General features: G+C 42.4%; 1 protein-coding gene across 3 annotated transcripts in view; it reads right to left on the minus strand.

Annotated features, from left to right (window-relative positions):
* Positions 1–21,984, minus strand: part of ankrd28b (ankyrin repeat domain 28b) — a 252,341-nt gene that overhangs the window by 120,448 nt on the left and 109,909 nt on the right. For 2 of the 3 annotated variants that reach the window (XM_068011757.1, XM_068011748.1), the window contains exons 4-8: positions 18,149–18,219; positions 10,345–10,545; positions 8,766–8,853; positions 6,299–6,441; positions 4,664–4,876 (exon numbers count right to left, since the gene is read on the minus strand). In XM_068011757.1, the coding sequence (XP_067867858.1) occupies positions 4,664–4,876; positions 6,299–6,441; positions 8,766–8,853; positions 10,345–10,545; positions 18,149–18,219 (716 nt within the window). The remainder of the gene's footprint in view (positions 1–4,663; positions 4,877–6,298; positions 6,442–8,765; positions 8,854–10,344; positions 10,546–18,148; positions 18,220–21,984) is intronic. The other variant, XM_068011764.1, reaches the window with a different exon arrangement.

Below are 21,984 nucleotides of genomic sequence, written 5' to 3' on the forward strand. Positions count from 1 at the left end.
GGGACCTTGTGGCTGCACACAACTGATTTCAGTTCGAGCAAAGGAAGGAGTCAGGAGGCTAAGATGCAGCCTGCTTGGTAAGAGCTGAAGCTGAGAAAGTTCTAGATGATCCGTGACAGTAGCAAACAAGTACAATAGCATCATTCATGGAGCTGAGGATAGGAATGCAATGGTTAAGCTGGGTGGAAGTTGTTTAGTTTAGTTTAGAGATACAGAACTGAAACAGGCCCTTTGGCCCACCGAGTCTGTGCCAACCATCAACCACCCATTTATACTAATCCTACACTAATCCCATATCCCTACCACATCCCCACCTGTCCCTATATTTCCCTACCACCTACCTATACTAGGGGCAATTTATACTGGCCAATTAACCTATCAACCTGCAAGTCTTTGGCATGTGGGAGGAAACCGGAGCACCCGGAGGAAACCCACGCAGACACAGGGAGAACTTGCAAACTCCACACAGGCAGTACCCAGAATTGAACCCGGGTCGCTGGAGCTGTGAGGCTGCGGTGCTGACCACTGCGCCGCCCCGTTGGTTCCATATTAACAGTTAATAGAACCACAGAACTGTAGAAGAGTTACGGCACAGAAGGAGGCCATTCAGCCCTTCATGCCTGCACCAGCTGAAAAAACTCACTGCCCAATCTAATCCCACCTTCCAGCACCTGGTCCATAGCCTTGCAGGTTACAGCACTTCAGGTGCATGTCCAGGTACCTTTTAAAAGAGTTGAGGGTTTCTGCTTCCACCATCAATCTGGGCAGTGAAATCCAGACACCCACCACCCTCTGGGTAAAAATACTTTTCCTCATGGTCCTTCTAATCCTTCTACCAATCACCTTAAATCTGTGCCCCCTGGAAATTGACCTTTCCACGAGGGGAAACAGGTCCTTCCTGTCTACTCTATCTAGCCCCCTCATAATTTTGTACACCTCAATTAAGTCATCCCTCAGCCTCCTCTGTTCTAAGGAAAACAATCTGAGTCTATCCAATCTTTCCTCATAGCTGCAACTTTGAAGCCCTGGCAACATTCTTATAAATCTCCTCTGTACTCTCTCTAGAGCAATTACGTCCTTCCTGTAATGTGGTGACCAGAACTGCATGCAATACTCCAGCTGTGGCCTAACCAGCCTTTTATACAGTTCCAGCATTACATCCCTGCTTTTGTATTATACACCTCAGCCAATAAAGGAAAGCATTCCATATACCTTCTTCACCACTCTATCTCCCTGTCCTGCCACCTTCAGGGACCTGTGGACATGCACTCCAAGGTCTCTCACTTCTTCTACCCCTCTCAATATCCTCCAGTTTATAGTGTATTCCCTTGCTTTATTTGCCCTCCCCAAATGCATTACCTCACATTTCTCTGGATTGAATTTCATTTGCCACTTTTCCGCCCACCCAACCGAACCATTGATATCATTCTGGAGTCCACAGCTATCCTCTTCACTAACAACTACGCGGCCAATCTTTGTCTCAACTGCAAATTTCCCAATCATGTCTCCCACATTTAAGTCCAAATCATTAACAGATACCACAAACAGCAAGGGACCCAGCAAAGAGCCCTGTGGAACGCCACAGGAAACTGCTTTCCATTCATAAAAACATCCGTCGACCATGACCCTTTGTTTTGTTCCCGATAGTCCTCAACTGTGAACTCCCCAAGAGCGAGACAAGGGTGGAATCTTGAAGCATGGTAAAGGTCACTGTGTGGACACTGGCGAAGAATCCATTTTTGAGGGGGTGCAGACTACAGAGAATTTACAGCACGGAAACAGGCCATTCATCGCAACTGGTCTATGCTGACGTTTGTGCACCACACAAGCCTCCTTTCACCCCTCTTTATCTAATAGTATCTGCACATCCTCTATTCCTCACATGCTTGTCCTGCTTGTCCAGCTTCCCCTTAAATGCTGTCCTCCTCAACTATTCTTGTGCTAACAAGTTTCACAATCTCATCACTCTTTGGGTAAAGAGGTTTCTCTGGAATTCCCAATTGGACTAATTAGTCACTATCTTTATGACTCCTAGCTTTGGTCTCTGTGCCACACCAACCCCCTGCCCCTGTCGCCTACTCCACCCTCCTCCAAGTGCAAACATCTTATCTACATTTTTTCCTCTTTTCTAGAGAGAAAAGAGCCCCAACCTATTAATCCTTTCTTGATAAGTACAACCTCTCAGGTCTGGCATCATCAATGTAAATCTTTTTTGCACCTTTTCCAGTGCCCCTTTATCCTTTTTAAAAAAACGGAGACTGGAACTGTGTCCAGTACTCCAAAGTATGGGATAACCAAAGTTTGATACAAATTTAACATAACTTCTCTGCTTTTCAATTCTATCCCTCTAGAAATGAACCCCATGCTTTGTTTCCTTGTTTATAGCCTTATTAACCTGCACAGTTGCTTTTAGTGATTTGTGTATCTGTGTCCCTAGGTCACTTTACTCCTTTAACCCATTTAGACTTATAGAACATAGAACATTACAGCGCAGTACAGGCCCTTCAGCCCTCGATGTTGCGCCGACCTGTGAAACCATCTGACCTACACTATTCCATTTTCATCCATATGTCTATCCAATGACCACTTAGATGCCCTTAAAGTTGGCGAGTCTACTACTGTTGCAGGCAGGGCGTTCCACGCCCCTACTACTCTCTGTGTAAAGAAACTACCTCTGACATCTGTCCTATATCTATCACCCCTTAACTTAAAGCTATGTCCCCTCGTGTTTGCCATCACCATCCGAGGAAAAAGGCTCTCACTATCCACCCTGTCCAACCCTCTGATTATCTTATATGTCTCTATTAAGTCACCTCTCCTCCTCCTTCTCTCCAACGAAAACAACCTCAAGTCCCTCAGCCTTTCCTCGTAAGACCTTCCCTCCATACCAGGCAACATCCTAGTAAATCTCCTCTGCACCTTTTCCAAAGCTTCCACATCCTTCCTATAATGCGGTGACCAGAACTGCACGCAATACTCCAAGTGCGGCCGCACCAGAGTTCTGTACAGCTGCAGCATGACCTCGTGGCTCCTAAACTCGATCCCCCTACTAATAAAAGCTAACACACCATATGCCTTCTTAACAGCTCTATTAACCTGGGTGGCAACTTTCAGGGATTTATGTACCTGGACACCAAGATCTCTCTGCTCATCTACACTACCAAGAATCTTCCCATTAGCCCAGTATTCTGCAATCCGGTTACTCCTTCCGAAGTGAATCACCTCACACTTTTCCGCATTAAACTCCATTTGCCATCTCTCAGCCCAGCTCTGCAGCCTATCTATGTCCCTCTGTAACCTACAACATCCTTCGGCACTATCCACAACTCCGACCTTCGTGTCATCCGCAAATTTACTAACCTACCCTTCTACACCCTCTTCCAGGTCATTTATAAAAATGACAAACAGCAGTGGCCCCAAAACAGATCCTTGCGGTACACCACTAGAAACTATACTCCAGGATGAACATTTACCATCAACCACCACCCTCTGTCTTCTTTCAGCTAGCCAATTTCTGATCCAAAGCACTAATTCACCTTCAATCCCATACTTCTGTATTTTCTGCAATAGCCTACCGTGGGGAACTTTATCAAACGCCTTACTGAAATCCATATAGACCACATCCACGGCTTTACCCTCATCCACCTGTTTGGTCACCTTGTCAAAAAACTCAATAAGGTTCGTGAGGCACGACCTACCCTTCACAAAACCGTGCTGACTATCTCTAATGAACTTATTCTTTTCAAGATGATTATAAATCCTATCTCTTATAACCTTTTCCAACATTTCACCCACAACCGAAGTAAGGCTCACAGGTCTATAATTACCAGGGCTGTCTCTACTCCCCTTCTTGAACAACATTTGCTATCCTCCAGTCTTCCAGACAGTATGTAACCTCCTTATTCTTCCTACCAAAATGTAACACCTCAGCTGCATTTGGGCCAGTAGGAATGGAAGTAAGAGTAGGCAGTGCCACAGAGGAGAGGGAGTGGATCAGGGTGAAATTGTCTACCAAAGTGAAGGGAGAATGTTGAGCTACTCCTGCAGTCAAACAGTTTTGACCAATGTTATCTTGCTGATGGGATGGAACCCAGACTGAAGAGATTTAAAGAGGTTCTGGTGGAAGAGGTGGACACAGTTGAGTGGTGGTAATTTGTTTACGAATCTTGTAAAGGAAAAGGAAGATAGATGACATGTTTAGAGAAGATATAAATGCTGAGGGAATCTTACTAAATTTTAGCAGACCCACTACTGATTCCAAACCTGAGGTATAACTGCTGCTTAATATTTATCATAGCATAAACCTTACATCAATTAGTCTGTTTTAAAGGATATGAAATAATGCTTTCAACTGACAATAACTGGCATCCTTTTGTCAAAACATCAACCAGAACCAAAGACTGAAAAACATGCAGTTAACTTTTACAGATGTCTACTCTGATACATGGAAGCTAATTAATTTACCATTACGAATTCTAATCTGCCAGGGAAAACATTCAAGAATAAAAATTAAAGCAACAAATCTATACATCATAGGAAGATCAAAGTTATTGCAGCAAAAATAAAATCTTCACATAATCCATTTATTTCAACCCAGGTCTCAGATTACAAATTTGGGGAATTTTATTTTTATTTACTGACAGTAGATGTAGCAATCCCTTACCTTAATATTCACTTCTGCCCCATTACTGACCAAGAGTTCTAAACACAGTGCACCGTGGGTTGAAGCAGCAGCAAAATGCAGTGGGGTGAAGCCCTTTTCATTCACTTGGTTGACATTTGCTCCACAGTCAATGAGCTCATTCACAACTACATCCTGACCATTGTAACAGGCCACATGGAGAGGGGTATTTCCATATGCATTTGGTTCATTAATCTGTGGAAGTAAATGGACAGAAGACTACACGCTCAATAGACTTGCACTGCTAATAAAATTCATGAATTCTACAGGAATAAGTCTAAAGATCCAGAGAAGTGCCCACATAAAGTTTCAAAATTAATGCCAACATTCCTGATTATCAGCAAGATTGTGGTTAGCAATTCAATGCGCTGAACAATGAATTGCTTATTTTTCAAGGAAAGTTAATATAATTTAACAAATCCACTTTTATCTTGTTTCTATGTGTTGAAACTATTTAGATTTTATTGGCTATCATGATGTTTTAGTACTATACTATTTTAAATTGTTAACGCAAATATGGGAAACAAATTGAAAAGATGAAGTAGTTGGTCTGGCAGCAATATTTTTGAAAAAAGGTGGAATTATAAAAGCAAAATAAGAATTTTCAGATTGTTTGTGATCCCCAGAGAAAAGAAACTATACAAGGGAAAGCACATATTCATGTATCATACAGAACCTGAGAACACAACCTCCAGCCCTTTTAAAAAGATATTAGCGGAGATAGCTCAAATATGTTTTATTTCTGTAATGCAGGACAAAGTAAAAACAGAAAATCAGACAGTATCCATGGAGGGAGAAAGAGTGTCAATATTTCAGGTCAATGACCTTTCAGCTTCACAACTGTTGCCTGATCCACTGAGCATTTAGCATTTTCTGTTCCCATTTCAGATTTTCAGCTTCCATTGTATTTTGATCTTGACTTTCTACTATGTTAGGGTTTGTACACCTTTTTAATGTGTTTGAGTTACCATCAAATGTTAGATCATTTCTCACATGCAACAGATTAGATGAGGGAGGGCTGTGGCAAGTTAACAAATATGTTTTTATACAAATACAATGTGAAGAAATCAAATATAGCTAATATTTTCCTCAGTGTTAAAAATTATTTGGCTCAAAGATCAGACGTCTATGGTTGCAAACATACAGCCAGTTTCAAGTTTCACTATCAAAATTATGAATTAATAGGAAAAATATATTGTAAATTTATTTGAAAAATGCCCAATGAAACAATGAACAAATCTAGTGACGTTGTCAGCAAGTAGCAAAGTAATGTTCAAGTACAGAATGTTAATGCCTGGTGATTGTTTCATCTTCAAAAGACAGTCTGGTGAAAATACTTCAACTTAAAAAAGGAACCCATGGGGTACTGAGGTGATATCACTTCCTAGAAATATGTAAACAAACTTAATGGATAATTCCAAATACCCATTTTAAAAAGAAATCCAGCATCTCATGAGGAAGACACTTCAGAAGTTTGGCTAAAATATGAAGTATTACATAAATGTTGACAGCAAAACAAATTCTTATCTATAGATGAGCTACACAGAGACAAATAAAAATATAGCAGGATCATTTTTACAAATATTCAACTGAACACACTGAAGTTCTTCAACTTACATCAACTCCAAGATCTAACAGGTACTTGACAACACTGAGCATTCCACTGGAAGCTGCAGCATGAAGCGGAGTATAAGCTTTCTTATCCTTGCATGTCACTTCAGCTCCATGTGCAACCAACAGCTTGATTACCTCGATGTGGCCTACAAAAAGCAGCAGGGTAAGAATGACATCCAAGCACTGACTTATTGCATTCAGTCAATACTACGACTATTACTGTTGGCTGACATTACCAAATCTATTAAAGTACTAAGTGGATCTCAACAACTATTCTACAATGGAATTTCACAAGACGTAGATCATATTAATTCAATTGGAGAATACATTATTAAAGGTCCACATTTATCGGAATGCTTGTAGGTGTTCTCAATGTTAACTGTAACATTAGCTACTGAAACAATTATTCATATACTGAGTTAATTCTAAAAAAACAGACTGAGTCTACATTGTTAGAGGCTCTGGCCATGGTGGAACAATCTAATTGAGTCTCTTGTATTAACCAGCAGCCATACTTGATATAGAATAAGTAAAGGAAATACCCAATTAGTTTTAGATGTGTGTAGGATTTCTTATATATTTTATTGGCCCATTTCAGCGCTCCCAGTACTCTCTTCACCTCACTGGCTTACTCAACCAATTTCCTCCAATAAGTATTCCGCGTACTCAACCACCACTGCTTGTACTCCTGGTCCTTAGCCTGTACCTCACACTACCACAGTGAACCCAAGTGCTCTCCTGAACTCTCACCTTCCAGTACACTGTGGCCGACTCGATTGGCAGCTCAATTCGCTTCCCCATCAACCCATAAAAAGTGAAGTGCCCACTCATAACCCAGCTGGGCAAACTGGCAACCTTTTCAAACACATCATTCCTTTGTTTTCCAAGTGGCAAAATTTCAAATCCCCTCTGAAACTAAACATTACAGCTATGCAACCATCTTTACTACATATCACTGCAACATCCCAACCCCCACAAGGAGTAAGATGTGAGGGATGATGATAAAAGGAGGAATGGGGAGAGGTGTGGAAGTATATGTGGGAAACAGCACAGGGGAGCAGTAAGGACACAAAGCGGACAATGGGAGTCGGCAGGGAAGAAAGGATGGGGAACTAACTTATTGGGAGAAGGTGCTGTTCCCTTTCCATCTCACAGGCATCATAAACCAATAAACTTCAGCCACTGGTTATCCTTCCAATGGGAAGGTGGCGCCGGGCAGAGGAACTGTTTTCACAATCACTTTATTACTGTTATTAATTATTGTTAAATTGGGCATGGAGAGAGAGAAAGAGAGAGAGGGGCATGCGGGGTATGGATGAAGAGAGAGAAAAAGAGGGAGATATCCCAGTTCCAAGCTGAGGGTGGGATATATAGAGTTTTTAAATAACACTTCACTATCTCAGAGATTGGCTTCACTCAAGCAACGGATCACTTTTGATTTACTTACAATTCAGTTGAGGTGACGGTTTGAAAGGGTGAAAATTTTACATTTCAAATGACTTTGGACTGACTGGAAGGGGAGAAAGACTAGAGTGGATGTCTTGCATTACACTCTAAACTACATACAGGCAGAATGACCACCAATCACCATTTTCATAATTATAGATGTGCAAATAAAATGACAACTGAACATATAACTTGGGCGACATAAAGTATATTTTATTTGGAGCATTATCGAAAAAGAGCCCACTCTGGTTAGGCCCCAAATGGAGTACTGTACCCCAGTTCTGGTCACCACACTTTAGGAAGGATGTGAGAATCCTTGAGAGGGTGCAGAGGAGATTTACCAGAATGGTTCCAGGGATGGAGGATTTTAGTTACAAGGTTAGGTTGGAAAAGCTGAGGTTGGTTTCCTTAGAACAAAGGAGATTGAGGGGAGATTTAATAGAAGCGTACAAGATTATGACAGGCTTAGATAAGTTAGATAACTTAAATGATGCAAGGACTAGGGGGCACAGATTGAAAATTTTGGGCAAGATATGCAGGGGGAATATGAGGAAGCACTTATTTACGCAACGGGTGGTAATGACCTGGAATTCACTGCCCACAAGGGTGGTGAAAGCGGAGACAATATGACTTCAAGAGGCAGTCGGATGGCCACCCGTGAGAAATAGACTTGCAGGGCTACGGGACTGACTGCATAGCTCTGTGGAGAGCAGGCATGGACTCGATGGGCTGAATGGCCTCCTTCTGTGCCATTACTGACTATGACTTGACTTGCAGCTCAGCTGGCATTCTCCTCAGTCCCATGGAGACTGACGCACCCACTCATAACCCAGCTGGGTCCAACTTTCAAACACATCAATCCTCAGACAGCATCATTTCAAACCCCTCCCCCACTCCCCCTAATAAAATATTGTAGCTCTGCAATTTCCTACAAGAAACATTCAACTGCCAGACTTCAAGTAATAATGACTACTTTTCAAAACTTAATGAGCAGAACATGAAAACCATTAAGGTGAAAATATACCCATGTAGGCAGCCCAGTGAATAGCACGTCGGTCTTTCTTATCAAAGGCATTGATGTTGGCACCTCTGGATAGAAGCAAGCTAACCATCTAGAAAAAAATTTTTTTTCATTAAATTCAATTTAGTTTCTTACATAGTTTGTAATTCTTTTCCAAGCTTATTTTAGTTAAAATAATTTGCAAACATCTGATCCTTTCAAAAGAATTGCAATATTTTGCAATTAGGAAAAGGAAAAGTGTTGCACCAAGCAATTAAAAGAAATTTGGGCCTGAAATACTAAATATAATTCACTAAGGGAAGTTGGGAAATCAGTGAAGTTTCTTCACTGCTAAAGCACTGTGTCCAGGAGAACTGCACAATTCATCTTATACCAGTTATCTTAGTTCTGTTGAAAAATTACTATTCCAAAGATGGGACGAAGATAAGGGGAAAAACTCAAGATAGCTGGTACAAACAGCCATGGCTTATGAAGTCAATATGTGGCACTTTTTCGAATACAGCATCATGATGGCAATGTTAATTATAAGTTTCGATGCAATATGTTGGAGCACAGAAAAAACCCATGGTTTTTCTTTTAAATTAAAACTGGCCGTATTTTGAGTCTGGCTTTGGGTAATTTCCTAAATTGTTACCAGCTTCACTTTTTAAATTATATCTGAACTTTACTATTATGCCTACAGGACCAATGCACAGAGCTGAGATTTCTCCATATAAACATGCTCCTCTTTAGCCTCAGTATTTTGAGCTCAAGTATTAGGAACTAGGAGTAAGAGCAGGCCATTCGGCCCATCAAGCCTGCTCCACCTTTCAAACAGATCATGGCTGATCATCTACCTCTATGCCATTTTCCCCCCAATATCCCCTGATGTCATTAGTATCCAGAAATCTATCGATTCTGTCTTGAACATGCTCAATGATTGAGCTTCCACAGCTCTCTGGGATAGAGAATTCCGAAGATTCACCACCCTCTGAGGAAAGAAATTCCTCCTCATCTCAGTCTTAAATGACCCGCCCCTTATTCTGAGACTGTGTCCCCTGGTTCTCGACTCACCAGCCAGGGGAAACATCCTATCCACATCAACCCTATCACGCCCTGTAAGGATTTTGTAAGTTTCAATGAGATCACCTCTCATTCTTCGAAACTCGAGAGGATGCAGACCCAGTTTCTGCAATCTCTCTTCTTAAGACAACCCTGCCATCCCAGGGTTTAGTCTGGTGCACCTCCACTGCACTCCCTCTACGGAAAATATATCCTTCCTTCTTAGATAAGTAGGCCAAAACAGTACACATTACTCCAGGTGCTGTCTCATCATTTCACAGCATACTCAAATAATCAATAATGAAACTATTAGTTCAGAAATTTACTTAACAAGGTCTTACTCAAATATCTTTAGATAATTATGCACTTCAAATTAGATATTATAAAACACATGTCTGTAGAATTAAATAGTATCAATGCTTACGTCATCAACTTTTCATTCCCCACAATTCATACAGATCAGTTATCTTTAATTAAGAAAAAGACAACTAATCCCAAATAATCAACTTTAGCCCACCTTAAAATAGTTTTAATAGAATACCTCTACATGTCCACTGAAGGCAGCATGGTGTAAAGCTGTTCTCCCTGCTCGGTCAGAGACATTTACATTACTTAAAAGGGGAACCAGAGCTTCGGCACATTTCACAGCCTTGGTTGCAGCAGCAATGTGTAATGGAGTCTGCCAGTTTTTGTCACGAGCATTCACATCAGCTGAATGCTTCAAAAGCACCTGAACTGCATCCTAAATCAAAGTTAACAGTTAAACAAGATTATAATGAATAATACAAAAGCAAAGTCAGTCACTGGAACATATAACTGACGGTCTGGTCTAAATTTTAAGAATGTACTTGAACATATTTCAATTCCCACAGGGTTAATCTACACAGTTCTCACAAAGTCTCCAACATTTGCAGGAACAGACCCCCTAGCTAACTTCACTAGCCTGGAATCAAACTTTTAAAATTAATATTTCAACTGGATCAGACAGCAAGGAAGTAAACTGATTTCCCAAAATTTCCACCGAATCACTGCAATAAAGGGAAAGAAAAATAGCCAGAAATAGTAGCTGACAGCTGATTAATTTGGAACTGTCTGAGAACGACACTGGAAATTTTGCATAGTTTTTTTAAACTGTAAAAGGAAAGCCACAACATACATAAATGGAAATAAATTAACTCCTTAACAAAATGGTAGAAACGTTAAATATGATCCTTTCCTATTTTAGCAGCCCCCGACATTGGGGATTGTGGCGGGGGGCGGAATATACCTCCGGGAAAGGAACACCTCGGGCCTCGACACTGGCAATGCCCCACCCCATTTTAATCGGCGGCAGCTAGGCCTCATGACGGCCACCTCCCACCCCACCCCGCAGCTGCTCGGCGACGGGATCTTCATTAGAATATTTAAATCTATTTAAATTAATGAATTAATACTTAACTCGTTGCGATGGCCATCCCACTGTGATATTCCAACCAGTCGCCAGAACTCTCACGCCTTCGGGTCTCCATTTGAAGATCCGAGGCGGAACACTGGCTGGGAGGGGGCAGCAAGCAAGCCTTCAGGGCGGGGGTGGGGCAACGGGGAAAATCACTGCGATTGGTGGAGGGGATGGTGGGAAGGGGTTGAAGGTTAAAGTGAAGAAAGTTCGGGGGGGGAAGGTGTGTAATCATGGGGGGGGTGGGTGGGTGGGAGAGGGGATTTAAACTTTTAACAAACATTTCCTTTTAATTTTTAAGGTCAGGTAACTTTAAATATTTAAATTTAAATGAAGGGCTGGAAGCCTTTTAAAAATAGCGCCAGTACACTGGCACCAGACGTCGTTGCCAGGGACGGAGCACCCATCCCCTCTACATCATCGGAGTTGGTCGGACAGCCCCAGCCATGTAAATGAGCTGCTGCGCTAAATATCATGGCAGCTCCGCGGCACACATCTCGTACTGCGCCGCACCATTTATGAAGCACAGCACCGATGGAAAAATTCAGCCCACTGATTTTAGTTTTCTTGCATCAGAAAGTTGAGGTTGAGATTCTACATACTAGACATAGAGTTTTTTTCAATGCATGATTTAAACCCACAGCAAAACTGTTGAAGCTTGAAGTAAAAAGGAATAGAATAATCATTTCAAGATGAAATTACATCAAACCAGCACCAGATAACAATGAGAAACTCACAGAATTAGTTCATTTCAGCCAAGTAAACCAAAAAGTTATTTCACCCCATTATATACACATTTGACAATGAGAAAAACAGAAATTGCTAGAGCTGCACAGCAGGCCAATCAGCAAAGAATAAAAGTTAAATTATCCAGTCAAAGTCCACAGTGGTTAGCACCGCAGTCTCACAGCTCCAGCAACCCGGGTTCAATTCTGGGTACTGCCTGTGTGGAGTTTGCAAGTTCTCCCTGTGACTGCGTGGGTTTTCGCCGGGTGCTCCGGTTTCCTCCCAAAGCCAAAGACTTGTAGGTTGATAGGTAAATTGGCCATCATAAATTGCCCCGAGTAGGGGAATTGAGGAAAGGTGAGGATGGGGTAGGAATACGGGATTAATGTAGGATTAGTATAAATGGGTGGTTGATGGTCGGCACAGACTTGGTGGGCCGAAGGGCCTGTTTCAGTGCTGTATCTCTAAATAAAAATAAATAAAATGAGCAGCATTGTGGATTTCTTCATTTTTCTATTCATTCATGGGACGTTGTCGTTGCTGGCTAGGACAGCATTTATTGCCCATCCCTAATTGCCCTCGAGAAGGTTATGGTGAGCTGCCTTCTTGAACCGCTGCAGTCCACATGGGGTAGGTACATCCACAATGCTGTTAGGAAAGGAGTTACAGGATTTTGACCCAGCAACAGTGAAGGAATAGCGATATAGTTCCAAGTCATGATAGCGTGTGGCCTGGAGGGGAACTTGCAGGTGGTGGTGTTCCCAAGCAACTGCTGCTCTTGCCCTTCTAGGTGGTAGAGGTCGTGGGTTTGGAAGGTGCTGTCGAAGGAGCCTTGGTGCATTGCTGCAGTGCATCTTGTAGGTGGTACACACTGCTGCCACTGTACGTCAGTGTGGAGGGAGTGAATGTTTGTGGATAGGGTGCCAATCAAGCGGGTTGCTTTGTCCTGGATGGTGTCGAGCTTCTTGAGTGGTGTTGGATCTGCACCCATCCAGGCAAGTGGAAAGTATTCCATCACACTCCCGACTTGTGCCTTGTAGATGGTGAACAGGCTTTGGGGGGACAGGTGGTGGGTTACTCACCGCAGGATTCATAGCCTCTGACCTGCTTTTGTAGCCACGGTATTTATATGGCTACTCCAGTTCAGTTTCTGGTCAATGGTAACCCCCCAGGATGTTGATAGTGGGGGATTCAGCGATGGTAATGCCATTGAATGTCAAGGGGAGATGGTTAGATTCTCTCTTGTTTGAGATAGTCATTACCTGGCATTTATGTGGCGCAAATGTTACTTGCCACTTATCAGCCCAAGAATGGATATTGTCCAAGTCTTGTTGCATTTCTACACGGACAGTTTCATTATCTGAGGAGTCACTGAACATTGCGGAATCATCATCGAAAATCCCCACTTCTGACCTTCTGACTGAAAAGTCATTGATGAAGCAGCTGAAGATGGTTGGGCCTAGGACACTACCCTGAGGAACTCTTGCAGTGATGTCCTGGAGCTCAGATGATTGACCTCCGACAACCACAACCATCTTCCTTTGTGCTAGGTATGACTACAACGAGCAGAGTGTTTTCCCCCTGATTCCCATTGACTCCTTGATGCCATATTCTCTCAAATGCTGCCTTGATGTCAATGGCAGTCACTCTCACCTCCCCTCCAGTTCAGCTCCTTTGCCCATGTTTGAACCAAGGCTGTAATGAGGTCAGGAGCTGAGTGGCCCTGGCGGAACCCAAACTGAGCATCACTGAATAGGGTATTGCTCAGCAAGTGCCATTTGACAGCACTGTCTATGACACCTTCCATCACTTTACTGATGATCGAGAGTAGGCTGATGGGGCGGTTATTGGCCGGGTTGGATTTGTCCTGCTTTTTGTGTACAGGGCATACCTAGGCAATTTACCACATTGCCGGCTAGATGCCAGCTGTACTAGAACAGCTTGGCCAGGGGCGCAGCAAGTTCTGGAGTACGGGTCTTCAGTACTATTGCCAGAATGTTGTCAGGGCCCATAGCCTTTGCGGTATCCAGTGCCTTCAATCGGTTCTTTGTATCACATGGAGCGAATCAAATTGGCTGAAGACTGGCATCTGTGATGCTGGGGACTTCAGGTGGTGGCCAAGATGAATCATCCACTTGGCACTTCTGGCTGAAGGTTGTTCCAAATGCTTCAGCCTCATCTTTTGCAATAATGTGCTGGACTCTCCCATCATTGAGGATGGGGATATCTGTGGAGCCACCTCCTCCTGTTAATTGTCCACCACCATTCACTACTGGATGTGGCAGGACTGTCGAGCTTAGATCTGATCCGTTGGTTGCGGGATCACTTACCTCTGTCTATCGCATGCTGTTTACGCTGTTTGGCACACAAGTAGTCCTGGGTTGCAGCTTCACCAGGTTCACACCTCATTTTGAGGTATGCCTGGTGCTGCTCCTGTCATGCCCTCCTGCACTCTTCATTGAACGAGGGCTGATCCCCTGGCTTGATGGTAATGGTAGAGTGCAGGATATGCCGGGCCATGAGGTCACAGATTGTGGTTGAATACAATTCTGCTGCTGCTAATGCCCAAATTTGAGTTGCTAGATGGAGGGTATCCTCAATATGAAGACAGGACGTCATCTCCACAAGGATTGTGCAATGGTCACTCCTACCAATACTGTCATGGACAGATGCATCAGCGACAGGCAAATTGACGAGTACAAAGTCAAGTATGTTTTTCCCTTTTGTTGGTTCCCTCACCATCTGCCGCAGACCCAGTCCAGCAGCAATGTCCTTTAGGACTTGGCCAGCTCGGTCAGTAGTGGTGCTATTGAGCCACTCTTGGTGATGGACATTGAAGTACCCCACCCAGAGTACATTCTGTGCCCTTGTTACCCTCAGTGCTTCCTCCAACTGGTGTTCAACATGGAGGAGTACTGATTAATCATCTGAGGCAGGGGGGCGGGGGGGGAGAGGCGGGCAGTAGGTCGATGTTGAGGTGCCCAAGGGCAACTCCCTCCCTATTGTATACCACTGTGCTGCCACCTCTGCTGGGTGTGTCCTGCTGGCGGGACAGGGCATACCCAGGGATGGTGATGGCGGTGTCTGGGACATTGTCTGTAAAATAAGATTCCATGAGTATGACTCTGCCAGGCTGTTGCTTGACTAGTCTGCGGGACAGCTCTCCCAACTTTGGCACAAGCCCCCAGATGTTAGTAAGGAGGGCTTTGCAGGGTTCGCAGGGCTGGGTTTGCCGTTGTCGTTTCCAGTGTATAGGTCGATGCCAGGTGGTCCATCCATTTTCATTCCTTCTTGACTTTGTAGCGGTTTGATACAACCAAGTGGCTTGCTAGGCCATCTCAGAGGGCATTAAGAGTCAACCATATTGCTGTGGGTCTGGTGTCACATGTAGGCCAGACCAGGTAAGGACAGCAGATTGCCTTCCCTAAAAGACATTAGTGAACCAGATGGGTTTTTATGACAAACAACAATGTTTCATGACCATCATTAGACTAGCTTTTAATTCTTGATTTATTAATTGAATTCAGATTCCACCTTCAGCCGTGGTGGGATTCAAACCCATGTCCCCAGAGCAATACCCTAGGTCTCTGGGTTACTAGTCCAGTGACAATACAATGGAAGGTCCATGTTAGAGACCTGGAGGACTATAAAAATCTGGCCTATAAATTTGTTTTTTTAATTTGTTTCTGCATACCTGCATTCCTCATCAGATATTGTGCTATAAAAATAAGCATGTTCATTTCACAGTATGATGACTGATATACATTGCATGTCAATATGCCAGGTTAATAAAGGAAGTTCTCTGTCATTAAAAAGTAATTTTGCACTACCTACAGTCCCCTTAGTGAAGTCAACATTTCCTCTTGATGCAATTATATAGAGAAAGACCACTAAAATTTATACATTTTATATTTCTACATACACAAAACAAATTCATTAAAATAAATCTGAAGAACGTTTACAATTTCAATTTGAACCCATTTCATAGAACATAGAACAGTAGAGCACAGTACAGGCCCTTCGGCCCACGATGTTATGCCGAACCTTTAACCTACTCTAAGATCAAACTACCTACATACCCTTCATTCTACTATCATCCATGTACCTATCCAAGAGTCGCTTAAATGTCCCTAATGTATCTGCTTCTACTACCACCGCTGGCAGCGCATTCCACGCACCCACCACTCGCTGTGTAAAGAACCTACCTCTGACATCTCCCCGAAACCTTCCTCCAATCACCTTAAAATTATGCCCCCTGGTGATAGCCCTTTCCGCCCTGGGAAAAAGTCTCTGGCTATCCACTCTATCTATGCCTCTCATCATCTTGTACCCCTCCATCAAGTCACCTCTCAACCTTCTTCGCTCCAATGAGAAAAGCCCTAGCTCCCTCAATCTTTCTTCATAAGACATGCCCTCCAGTCCAGGCAGCATCCTGGTAAATCTCCTCTGCACCCTCTCTAAAGCTTCCACATCCTTCCTATAATGAGTCGACCAGAACTGAACGCAATATTCCAAGTGTGGTCGAACCAGGGCTTTATAGAGCTGCAGCATAACCTTGCGGCTCTTAAACTCAATCCCCCTGTTAATGAAAGCCAACACACCATATGCCTTCTTAACAACCCTATCAACTTGGGTGGCAACTTTGAGCGATCTATGGACATGGACCCCAAGATCCCTCTGTCCCTCCACACTGCCAAGAATCCTGTCTTTAAGCCTGTATTCTGCATTCAAATTCGACCTTCCAAAATGAATCACTTCACACTTTTCCAGGTTGAACTCCATCTGCCACTTCTCAGCCCAGCTCTGCATCCTGTCAATGTCCCATTGCAACCTACAACAGAATTCCACACTATCCACAACTCCAGCAACCTTCGTGTCATCGGCAAACTTGCTAACCCAGCCTTCCACTTCCTCATCCAAGTCATTTATAAAAATCACAAAGAGCAGAACAGATCCCTGCGGAACACCACTGGTCACCGAGCTCCAAGCTGAATACTTTCCATCTACTACCACCCTCTGTCTTCTATGGGCTAGCCAATTTTGTATCCAGACAGCCAACTTCCCCTGTATCCCATTCCTCCTCACTTTCTGAATGAGCCTACCATGGGGAAGCTTATCAAACGTCTTGCTAAAATCCATATACACCACATCCACTGCTCTTCCTTCATCAATGTGTTTTGTCACATCTTCAAAGAATTCAATGAGGCTTGTGAGGCATGACCTGCCCCTCACAAAGCCATGCTGACTGTCTCTAATCAAACCATGCTTTTCCAAATAATCATAAATCCTGTCTCTCAGAATCCTCTCCAATAATTTGCCCACTACCGACGCAAGACTGACTGGTCTATAATTCCCAGGGTTATCCCTATTCCCTTTCTTGAACAAGGGAACAACATTTGCCACCCTCCACTTTCAGTCAGGATTATGGAAAGATTCAGGTTAACCAGATAAACTATTTTGCAGCAGTGTTTGATCTTTGAACAAGCTTGCTTTCTGACTTGCATAAAACCAATTTCATATCCACATGTGAAATCTGAAATGCATATGACCATTTCAATATGCATATTTTTATGGCACAATATCTGGTGAGGAATGCAGGTATGCAGAAACAAATTAAAAAACAAATTTATAGGCCAGATTTTTATAGTCCTCCAGGTCACTAACATGGACAAAATACTATCCTCAATAGCTTAAATGGGGTAGCTATTATTTGGTCTATCAAGTGGTTTGGGACTGCCAACGCTGAAATCTAATTGCTGAGGAAACTTCATGCAAAGAATAGGACAAATCTTTATTGAAGCATTAAAAGTCCACAGAAATGAAAGCAAAACTCAAACAGGACATCAGCTTCTGGTAGCTGCAACATCTTATCTTTCTGAATAGTAGTGGATTTGCAGCTACAAGAACTTACACCAGACCCTCAACAGCAGCCAAGATTGCAAATGATGAACAGCTAAATTATACAATGCGCAAAGCTCCATTACATTTTTAAATGTTAATTTTATTTTTTCCCAAGATAAGGCCGCTCCTGGTTACAACATTGTTGTAGTCAAGAAGATCCACTGAGCTGATTGTTTCTAATGTTGACTCAAAAGATGGTGAATCAAAATTCACGTGTACACATCAGCTTTAAGGTCACATTCTCTAATTCTGCTATGGCATGATGAAAGTCATTTACACTTACCTCACTGCAAGAGGCAACAGCACGATGCAGGGGAGTCAACCATTTGTTGTCTTTGGCATTAACTCTAGCTCCTAAAAGTACAAAATTATACAAGTAAGAATGCACCTATATAACAATAGTTTGCACAGAATTTCCTACCAATTCCATATAATTGTAAGAATAGTTAAGGATGAGGAATTTAGGTGACGCCTTACTGCGCAATGTGGATGAATAAAATAACCTGCAACACTGACTTAAAACAAGCAAGTCCATTGAAAGTATCCAAAGCTCATTAACCCACTAAACTGAAATAAGGACTTGGCCAAGGGGAGTTTTAAAAGAAATTTAAAATATTTAAAAGTTCAAAAAAATTAATTGTTTACTTGAGTCTGATAAAGGTTTGTAGAAACAAAGGACAAAATACAAGATGAATATGGTCTGCCGGTTTGATTTTGAAGGCAACCTTTAAGAGATGGCAAATACTGTGATTTGAAATATTTTGTTGAGCATCTTGGACCTGCCTCAGCAGAGCTTCCTTCCAGCAATTTTCCTGAAGCTTGGATGACTGTCTACTCATTTATATATGAAAGCAGGAAGAACAGAAAATTTGACACTGAAGCAGAAAGAATTAAAATTTACATCTGGCATGGGAATGCTTGCTGCAGATGCTACCAAGTTTTAGAAAGTTTTTATTTCCTTCTTTGAAGATAATCTCAGTAAAATAGCATTCAATGTGTTTACAAATGACAGTACTTTAAGAAAATTTAGCATGATAGTTATAAAAAATGAAACTGTATTCATCAGCTACTGTAAAGATCCACGTCAGCAATTAGTCAACAATATTTCAGTCCCAAATTCTCATTGAGGCCAAGATGGAATCTCAGATCATGAAATCAGGGGTCAGAAGCCAGTTGAATCAGGATTCTGCCCCATATTTCAGAGAACCATTTGAGAGGGCAGCAGAGTGTAGTGAGATCTTGGATTAATCTTCAGCTCCAACACCCCCATCAAGGGGTGGTGTAGAGTTCCCAGTCTAGCTGGGTATTCTGCCCAGAACACCCTTATTAGGCCTTAGTGGAACTCTTGCCAGCTCAGTGCTGGTATAAATTTCATGGAGCTCCTTTGGAAGAGCTAAGAAGCTCTGTAAAGAAAGGTCATACAGCCCAGTAGGGAACAATTATCTTTCTTGACCATGAAATTGGCTCTTTCCACAGCTGAGGACTTTACCATCTTGGTTTTCATCAATGCATGATGGGCCTTAAAGTGGGGCGGCTTAAAATGGAGCGGCTGAGACCGGTTTCATACAGTCATCGGGTCATTTACGGCTCAGAAGGCGGCCAGACAGCCCATCAAACTTGCTCTGCCATTCAATACGATCATGGCTGATCATCCACTTCAATGTCTTTTTCCCATACTGTCCCCATATCCCTTTATGTCATCTGTATTTAGAAATCCGTCAATCTCCACTTTAAACATAATCACTGAGCTTCCACAGCCGTCTGGGGTAGAGAATTCCAAAGATTCACAACCCTCTGAGTAGAGAAATTTCTCCTCATCTCTGTCCTAAGTGGCTTCCCCCTTATTTTGAAATTGTGTCCCCTGGTTCTAGACTCCCCAACCAGGGGAAACATCTTACCTGCATCTACCCTGTCTATCCCTTTAAGTGTTTTGTAGGTTACAATGAGATCACCTCTCATTCTTCGAGACTCTAGAGAATACAGGCCCAGTTTCCCCAATCTCTTCATAGGACAGTCCCACCATCTTGGGAACAAGTTTGGTGAATCTTCATTGCACTCCCTCTATGGTAATAATATCCTTCCTAAGGTAAGGGGACTAAAAATGCACACACTGCTCCAGGTGCGGTCTAACCAATGCTCTATACAATTGAAGCAAGACTTTGCTACTCCTGTACTCAAATCCTCTTGCGATAAAGGCTAACATATCGTTAGCCTTCCTAATTGCTTACTGCACCTTCATGTTAGCCTCCAGTGACTTACTGATGAGGACACCCAGGTCCCTTTGTATATCTACATTTTCAAATCTCTTACCATTGAAGAAATACTCTGCACATCTATTCCTCCTACCAAAGTGGATAACCTCACATTTTGCCACATTATATTCCATCTGCCATGTTCTTGCCCACTCACTAAGTCTGTCCAAATCCCCTTGAAGCCGCTTTGCATCTTCCTCAACACACATTCCCATCTAGTTTTGTGTCATCCGTAAACTTGGAAATATTACATTTGGTCCCCACATCCAAATCATTGATATATATTGTGAACAGCTGGAGCCCAAGTACTGATCCTTGCGGTGCCTGACTAGTCACAGCCTTCCAACGCAAGAATGACCTGTTTATCCCTACTCTCTGCTTTCTGCCTCTTAACCAATCCTTAATCCATGCCAGTATATTACCTCCTATTCCATGTGCTTTAATTTTGCTAACCAACCTTCTGTGGGGGACTTTATTAAATGCCTTCTGAAATCCAAGTATGCTACGTCCACTGACTCCCTTTATCAATTGTTAGCAATATCCTCAAAAAGCTCCAACAGATTTGTCAAACATGATTTCCCTTTCATAAATCCATGTTGACTATGCCCAATCAGATTATTATCCAAGTGTCCATTTATCACATCCTTTAGAATAGATTCTAGCATTTTCCCGAGTACTGATGTAAGGCTAACAGGTCTTAGTTCACTGTTTTCTCTCTCCCTCCCTTCTTAAATAGTGGGGTGACATTTGCTACCTTCCAATCTGCAGGAAACGTTCCAGAATCTATAGAATTTTGGAAGATGATCACCAATGCATTCACCATCTCCAAAGTTACCCCTTTCAACACTCTGGGATGTAGAATATCTGGTCCCGGGGACTTAACAACCTTCAGCTCCACTAATTTCTCCAATACAACCTTCTGACTAATATTAATTTCCTTCAATTCCTCATTCTCCCTAGTCCCTTGGATCTCTAATTCTGGGAGATTTCTTGTATCTTCCTCAGTGAAGATGGACACAAAGTAATCATTTAGCTTCTACTCCCCATTATAAATTCTCCTGACTCTGCCTGTAATGGACCCGCATTTGTCTTAGCCAAACGTTTCCTCTTTACACACCTATGGAAGCTTTTACAGTCCGTTTGTATGTTTTTTGCTCGTTTACATTCATATTCTATTCTCCCTCTCTATCAGTTTCTTGGTTATCCTTTGCTGTATTCTAAAGTCCTCCCAATGCTCAGGTGTACAATTATTTCTGGCAACTTAAAAGGCCTTTTCTTTTAATCTTATACAATCCTTAACTTCCTTTGTTAGCCACAGTTGACTGCCTTTTCTTCTTGGGTTTTTGTGCCTTGAAGGAATGTATTTTTGCTGTAAACTATTTGATATTTCTTTAAAGACTATCCATTGTCTATGTACTGTCATACCTTTTAATGTATTTTCCCAATCCACCTCAGCCAATTTACCTTCATAATTTCCTTTGTTCAAATTTAACACCCTGGCTTCAGATTGAACTACCTCACTTTCAAACATAATGTAAAATTCTATCATATTATGGTCACTAATTCCTAAAGATTCTTTTACAACAAGATTATTAATAAACCCTTTCTCATTATATAATAATAGATCTGAAGTAGCTTGTTGTCTAGTCAGTTCCTCAACATACTGCCCTAGAAAACCTCCCTAACACAATCCAGAAACTCGTCCTCCACAGCATTAGTGTTCATTAGGTTTACCCAGTCTATATGCAGGTTGAAATCGCCCATGATTACCCTATTACCCATGCTACATGCTGCTCTAATCTGCTGATTAATATCATGCCCTACACTACCACCACTGTTTAGTGATCTATCAACAACTCCTAGCAAT

The sequence above is a fragment of the Heterodontus francisci genome, chromosome 2 (assembly GCF_036365525.1).
Source record: "Heterodontus francisci isolate sHetFra1 chromosome 2, sHetFra1.hap1, whole genome shotgun sequence".
NCBI lineage: Eukaryota > Metazoa > Chordata > Chondrichthyes > Heterodontiformes > Heterodontidae > Heterodontus > Heterodontus francisci.